Genomic DNA, 7699 nt, shown 5'->3' with positions numbered 1-7699 from the left:
CTCCCTCTCCTGCAAGCCCGGGGGCCCTGTTCTGTATTCTGGGTCTGATGTGGATTGAATTACTGCATCTTTGTCTTCCCCCAGAACTGCCCATCACCCATCCCCAGCACCAAGGGTGTGACCTCTCTGGGGTCCAGGCCTGGTCTGGAGGCCACTCACAAGCCTCGAACAAGCCACTTCCCCTCTCTAAGCAGTCTTGCCCTCATCTGCAAAACAGGACAGGCAGGGTTTCTGCCAGAGGGGTCACTGAGGAGTGAGTGAGACCATGTGGGAAATGCTCGGAATGGTGCCCGGCTCTGGTGGCCACTTAGTGAGCGGTACCCAGCGTTATCATAGCTGTTCCTGCAGAGGCCACGTGTCCCTCTCCCCTGGGGACTTGACAGCCTCCCCAGTCCATCCTGCCCGAGCGTCCGCCCTCTTACACAGTAGCCAGAAAGGCCTTTCTAAAGAACAACCGGGAATGTGTCACTCCCGTGGGTCAGCCCCCGGGTCAAACCTGAGAACCATACCCCCATGAGACCCTGCCTGACCCGCCACTGCTTCTCCCCACGGTTCTGTCTCTCTGCGCCACCTGTGCCGTGACCGCAGCTCCAACCAGCTGGAACTTATTTGGGGGTCACTGAACACCCCAAGTACCCTCTCAATTCGAAGCTTCTGTGCAGGCCACTCCCTCCACCTGGCACACTGCCTCCTGTGTCACCTGGCTAGCTCCTACTCATCCATAAGGCCCCAGCTTAGGGGCCCATCCCTCCAGGAAGCCTTCCCTGACCACCTCCCCCATCCAGGTGAGCCAGCCCTTCTTTATGCTCCCACAGCACTTACCACACCCACTGCACTGCACTCACCTGTTTACCTGTGAGCTCCAAGAGACCAGACACTGCCACTTTCTCCCCGCTGCAAACCCAGCGCCTGGCACGGTGTCTGGCGCCGAGTAGATGTTCCAGAAAAATTTTTAGTGTCTGACTGAATGGATGGATGAGTCAATTTCTGCATCCCCCACACCGCAGGAAATGTCTGTAGAACAGATTTGAGTGGGAGGTTCCAGCAAAGCCTGGGAGAAGCCCCTGGGGTTTGGGCGCTGGGCAGCGAACAGAGCAGACCCCGCATGCCCTCCCACGGGTGGGTCAGTCTCCCCACTTCCCACAGACGCCTGGGCCCCAGAGCCAGCTTCCAGATGCTCAGCCCAGGCTCAGCCTTACCTCTTAGCTTTTCCATCTGCACAGCGGGGCCAGATCCCCACAGCCAGCGTCGCAGGCAGCCAGGCCAATCGTCCCGGCGTCTTCCTATTTTAGACATCTCGCTGCCTCGGTCCCTTCTAATGTTTCCAGCCAGGCTGCGGGGGGAGGAAAAAGAGGTTACTGCTACTTTAAATGTACTGTATGAAGGCGAGGGCTGGAAAGGGGCCTGCTTGCAGGAATACCCAGTCATCTAGTTGGAAAAGCCGCCAGATGGAATACAAAAGGAGAAACCCAGACGCTCATGGAGACAGCCTCGGTTCATAAATCAGGCGGGGCCAGGGGCTGGGGGCGCACACGCCATGGAGCCCGACTCCCTCCTGGACCAAGACGACTCCTTCGGTAAGACAAGCGCCGGCAAAGTGGCAGAGTTGGGGATTCAGCCGCTGCTCAGGCAGACTTTTCTCTGTTGGCTGCCGGAATCCGAGTTAAAGCGGGGAGGAAGATGGGCACTGCCTGGTCTTGGGACCTGGGGGTCATGGGTGCCGGGAATTATGGCACAGAGTTGAAGGGTTCCAGGAGCGGGGCCTGGGGCAGCCCCTTGGACCGGGCATTGGCAGGGTCGGGGGAGGGAGAGGGAGTTTCGGCGGCTTCTGTTTTGCTCCTGGACGAGAAGGAAAGGAAGTTTGCAGCCCCCCTGCCTGTCTGCCTCACTCGCTGTCCCCAGGCCTGCTGGGTGCCGTGGGGAGTTTGATTAGTTAGATCCTGCAGATAAATATAGATGGACCAGGCAACAGGAACTCAGCCTGTAATTAAAGCCCAGCTGTAAGCACTCCCCGCTTTGCAGGGCCCCAGGGGCTGCCACCGAGGAGCTGCCCCTGACGCAGGCTCCCTGCAAAGCCCGGGCAGATTGTTAGGGAAAAGTTGCCTGGGACAGAGCAACTTGTCTGGAGCCCGCGGCAGGGACTGTAAGGCTCGGAATGGCTCGGCCGGGGCAGTTTCTGTAGGCTTGGGGCTCCAGGGGTGCAGGGAACTAAGACCCCATTGCTCAGCCCAGCCAGGCTGTGCACCTTTGGCTAGGACACCTGGGGCGCTCTGGCCATCTCTGTGTTGTGCAAAGGAGAGAGGCAGGAGGGCAGGAGGGACTGAGGTGGGGGGGGCCCTGGGGGGCCAGCAGGTTTTAGGGCTCAGTAGGGAGAGGGCCCTTTTGGCCTCAGAGAGGAGGGCTAGTCAAGGGAGGCCTCACCCCAGCTTGGATCCGCCTTTTGGGGGCCCAGACCCTCCTGGGACCATGATCCCTGCTAAGAAAACTGTTTTCTTCTCCCTCTGGACCCCCAAGCCCCACCACAGCCAGGCCTGGCCGCCGGGCACAGATTCAAGGCCAAATTACCTCCCTCCTGCCAGCTTCGGCTCTTTCCAGGGAGAGGGGCCCTTTGCCACGTTTGGAGCTGCACCCCTCGGGGGAGCTTGGCAGCCTGCTGGCCGGGCGTCTTTGGACGGTCGGGTGGCTAGTGGACGCACGCCGAGTGACCCCCACGTGCCAGGCTCTGTGTCAGGGTCAGGGATGCTGGAATAAAGAACTCAAGCCTAAGAAACAGTTTGTGTTTAGTGAATGTTGGGAGGAAAGAGAGAGAGGGAGGGGAGAAAAGGGGGACGGAGGCCCTGGCCCTGGAAGAGCTCCCAGCCTCCAATAGGAGACAGACAAATGATACTGGGTTCAGAGTGATGAGTTCCTGGGCGGGGGGAGATGGGGGCAGACAGTCCGGGGTGTGCGACAGGCCTGCTGGTCTCCAGAGGTGTTTACCTGAAGCTTGGCACGGGGACGCTACCCCACGGAGGGCACAGACCCTTGTCTGGGGGACCAACCCAGAGCCAAGCAAGGCTCCAGATCCCCTGGGGCTCCATCTTCCCACCTGGCACCCAGTGGTCTCTCGGGAACCCACAGTCCCAACCTGCTGTCCCCTGGGTTTGCTAGTGGCAGGCTTGGGGCAGGGTAAGCCCAGGGGCCCTGGAAACGGAGGCTGTTTGCCCCCTAACTGAAGGGCCCATGCACCATCAGATCCTTGTCTTGCCCTGTGGCTGGCCTTCTGGAGGCTGGTCAGGCAGTGAGGAGCCTGGAAACTGAGAGGAAGAGGACAAGGGACAGGGGAGGGTTCCTTAGGAAAGGGGCAGGCAGGAATGGAGGAGAGCCCAGGAAGTCCTTGGGAATGTCCCCACGCTGAAGGGGCCATCCTGGAAAAGGGACAACTGTGGCCTCAGAGTCACTTCCTCTCTAAGCCCAGGTCCTGCATTTGTTCATCTAACAAATACTACTTTCAGGTCCTGGACTAAATTTTGTGGTTGGAGAGGTAAATCAAACCTTGTCTCTGCCTTTCTGACACTCCCAGGCTAGTCTGGGAGAGAGAGGTAAGTGCTCTCTGATGCGGAAGGCCAGGGCCCCGTGGAACCCCTAACCCCGCATGTGGAGTCCAGGAAGGCTTCCCGGAGGAGGTGACTCCTCCACCGAAGAAGAGGATGACTCTCTCTTTTCTGAAACAATTTCTTCAGCTGGCTTCTGGGCTATAGGCCACTCTCCTGATTTTCTCCCATCTATTCTCAGTCTCTTTTTCTGGTTCCTTCTCTTGGACCCCTCCCGCTACCTGTTAGCCACATGGTCCTATCACCAAGGTCAGCATCTTCTGCCTCCCTCCATGATCTTCTGTCTTCACCCCCTCACTCTATAGGCTCCAGCCACAGTGATCTGACCTTCCTCACACTCAGCAAGCTAGTTATCAGCCCAGGGCCTTCACACACGTGGTTTCCTTGCCTCTTCCTCTCAGTCTCCACTGAGCTAATTCCACCTCCTCCCAGTCTCCACTGAAAGTCACTCGCTCAGAGAAGCTTTCCCTAGATCGTGTTCCCCCAATCCATCAAATTAGATCCCACTCTTCTACTCTCTCTTTTCCTTTATAGGACCTGTTCCTAGTTGCACTACACATTATGGTATGTGTATGTGTTTAACCTCTGTATCCCCCACAAATCTCTAAGCTCCCTGACAGCCATTATCCCCAGAGCATAGCTCTCTGCCTGGCCTGTAGTAAGCATCCAACAGATACTTGAGAATGAGTGAGTGGACGATTCGGTTGGCCTAGCCAAAGAGGTGAGGAAAGGCATTCCAGGCAGAGAGAACCGCAGGTGCAAAGGCACGGAGGCTGGAGAAACTTCCACTGAGGGTGAAGCTTCTGGTCAGGTGTTGGCAAGCTGAGCTCCTTAGGGGGCCCAGGAGCCTCTATGGGGACAGGGTTGGGAGAGGCACAGCTGGGGTTGGGGCTCTGGGCCCCCCTTCCCTGCTTCAAGCAGGGCAAGACTCCCTTCCGTCGGGTGGATATCCTGAGCTCTAATTCCATTCATCAGGTGCTCAGGGGATGAAAGGAGTTTGGCTACGTCCCCAGCCACTGACACTGATGTTCTGGAGGCCTCCGGCACATTCAGGGCATCTTAGCAGACAGGGCTGAGTAGAGCCCCATAGGGGGTCCTGAGATGAGGGACCTTTAGAGCAAGGCCAGCAAGGGCTCAGACCACAGCTGGGGGGAGTGGCAAACACAGGAGCAGGGGTTTCTTTTACACAACATTCACAGGCAGGAAGGCAAGGAGGAGGGAACTTGGAGACTGTGCACTAACCCTAGCAGAGCCCTTCGTGGAGGGGCTTCAGTTTCCCCACGTGTAAGTAAATTGGGGCGAGGGCCAGACAAGATCTGACTGACCCCCTCTGGCATGGGCTCTTCAGAGCCGCACGGAAAGGCCAGCCCAGAGAATCGCTTCCTTCCTGTGTGCCTGCGATTGCTGAGGGAGGGGACAAGATGATCAACTGCTCCCTGACCTGACTCCCACTCGAGACCCTGAGATCCTTGCGAGTAGGGGCTGTGTCTTGTTTGCTGCTGTATCTCTAGGGTCCTGCACGGTGCCCGGCCCTGAGGAGATGCTCAATACACACTCATTGGATGAATGAATGAATGAGTGAATGGTGAATGGCACCAGCTGGATCCCGCCCTTAACTTACTCGTGCCCTCAGGCATCCTCCTCTCTGGACTTCTGTTTCCTGAACTGTCCGATGAGGGTCCTGCACTCCACACCCCTGAATCCTCCAGCTCTGACCATCTAAGATTCTAAATCCGACTCAGCACTTGGCACCGTCTTCCCTCCCTGTGACCTGAGCCTCAGCCCGGCTCCCTCAGCCATCGGGTGGCCTGGACCAAGTCCCTGCTCCTTGTTCAGACTCAGCTTCTTTGTCTGACAAATGGGCAGACTCAGTCCTGCCTGCCTGCTTCCCGGCTTGGCTGGGGTCTCCAGAGGTGTGATGAGATACAACTATGGGAGGCTGGACACCTGTTGGGGGGAGTTCATGATTCTTGGGTGAGGGAGTTGGGCTCAGACAGACGACCAGGATAAAAGCTCTGGAAGGGGCTGGTTGCTTTGGAAACCCTGGGGGCAGAACCGGCAGCTCAGAGCCTTCAGTTTCTTCCCATGATACCAGCACAGGACATGAGCTCCAGCTGGGGGCCCTATAGGGAAGCAGATGAGGTGATTTTGTAAACTTCCAGGTGCTGCATGTAAAAGAACCAGTACTATTTACTGAGCACCTACTCCAGGCCAGGCCCCACACTCTGCCTACTTGAATCCTCAACAAACCTGCTAGGCTGCTGTTATAGCTCCATTTTCCAGATGAGTAAACTGAGGCTCAGGGAAAGTGACACCAAGACCTTACAGAGAGGTCAGTGATTTAACCCAGGTTGCGACAGAGCCCGGGGGCTTCATTTTGCTTCACTTTCCCGGAGCTGTCCCTGCACCAAAGCTGCCGCCTAAAATCCTGTCTTGCTAGGAGTGTTTGTTGGAGCAGTTCAGGAGACAAGCACGACAGGGCAGGAGCCACGACTGACAGTGATGTGATGTCAGCTGGGGACAGTGAGTGCAGAAGCCGCTGTAACGGGAGAGGGTCAGTCTAAAGAAAGGGCTATTTTGGGCTGGAAGCTGTCAGGGGGCCTGATGTCACCACTCCCTGGCCCTTCCCCCGTGAGAGGGGGAAGCTGAAGATGTCATAAGCGGCTTGCCTCAGCTGGTAACAAATAGAAAATAACCGTAGAAAAAATAACAAATAGAAAAAAACAGCAACTATTTGGCCGGCCACGCGCCTCACATTCATCATCTCGCTTCCCCTTTCCCCCACCCTGTAAGGCTGGTGTCGTCATTCTCATGTTCAAGATGAGGAAACAAGTTCAGAGAGGCTGGGTGACTCACCCAAAGTCACACAGGGAGCGAATGGCAGGGCTGAGGGTTATGTCGGTTTGTCCCATCTGGAGCCCAAGCTCTGAACAAGTGCCCACTAGGCCCTTCTCTGAGGCTGTGCTGTGTGGATGGATCAGGCGTCCGCTGCCTCCTCAGGGCCAAGAGCCTGGGGCCTCCTCTTCTCTCTGCTGCTGAGCTAACTCAACAGCAAATCTCAGTTTCCCCATCTGTGAAATTGAGGTAATGGTGGACGCCCGGCCTATCTGGGGTGGGGAAGGGATGCCAATTCCAGATTCCTTCCGTCTTACTCTAGGACTTTGCTGTGGACCAGCTGGCTGGGCCTCTGGGGACGGAAGGAACAGGAAAGGCCACAGCCCCACTTTAGGTCAGTTCACAGGTGAAGGAATCAGGCCAGAGAGGCAGAGCATGGACCCCACTTACTGGGCTCTTACTACATGCCCAGCTGTGTGCTAAGTGTTCCACATGGAGTTGTGGGCTCTTCACAGAGGAAGGAATGGCCCCATTGCTCAGTTGAGACAGTTGAGGCTTAGAAGGGCCCAAGACCACAGCTAGTGGGGCCACCCATGATTCAAACCCAGGACTCTCAGACGCCTGTTCTTCTGCCCACCCTGGGCTGCCCCTTGGGTATCCTGACCCCCAGCCTTTCCCTGTGCCCAGGAGAGCCTCAGTCCTGCTGGCCGGCCTTGCCTGGGCCTCTGAACTTCCCCAGCTGGGCAGGTGGATGAGGGGTGGAGCCCCCACTTCTTGCCCCACGGGACTCTGGGATGAGGTGAAATCAGGAAGAAGAGTCAATAAAGAACAATGAGGCCGGACGGGGAGGGGCTTAAATCATGGATGTTCCCAAGCCAGAGCAGCTGGCTGCACAAGAAGGCCAGGGAGTGAGGCCTGGGGAAGATGGGAGGGTGGCCCCTGTGCCTGCAGTGCCCCCAGCACAGCAGGAGGAAGCTCAAGGAGAGGGGCTCCTGGTGGGAGGAGGAGGGAGCAGCGAACTCAGGAAGAAAAGGCATTTCACCCTTGTCCTCCTGCACGGGCCTGGGCTTCCATCCTGCTGCATCTCCCCGGGGTCTGGGCCACATGGCTCTCTGCGCCTCTCATCGGAGGATTGGGGACAGCAGTAGCCACCTCCCAGATCATTTCCTCTTATATTGTCCTGGACGGCGGCTGCCTGGAGCCAGCCCCTCCCTCGAGGTTACCTTGTGGTACCTAGTTGCAGATCTTTGTTGAATCACTCAGCAGCAGGG

At 57.4% G+C, this 7699-nt stretch overlaps 1 protein-coding gene across 2 annotated transcripts in view; it reads left to right on the top strand.

The window, feature by feature from the left end:
• Positions 1 to 1238: 1238 nt before the first annotated feature.
• The window catches only part of DAB2IP (DAB2 interacting protein), a 195111-nt gene continuing 188650 nt past the window's right edge, over positions 1239 to 7699 (top strand). The window contains exon 1 of one of the 2 annotated variants that reach the window (XM_032636266.1): positions 1239 to 1577. In XM_032636266.1, coding sequence (XP_032492157.1) covers positions 1538 to 1577 — 40 coding nt within the window. In that variant the 5' untranslated portion in view covers positions 1239 to 1537. The remainder of the gene's footprint in view (positions 1578 to 7699) is intronic. The other variant, XM_032636273.1, reaches the window with a different exon arrangement.

The sequence above is a fragment of the Phocoena sinus genome, chromosome 6 (assembly GCF_008692025.1).
Source record: "Phocoena sinus isolate mPhoSin1 chromosome 6, mPhoSin1.pri, whole genome shotgun sequence".
NCBI lineage: Eukaryota > Metazoa > Chordata > Mammalia > Artiodactyla > Phocoenidae > Phocoena > Phocoena sinus.
The sequence above is the reverse complement of the archived record's forward strand: the minus strand, read 5'-3'. Positions and strand labels throughout refer to the sequence as shown.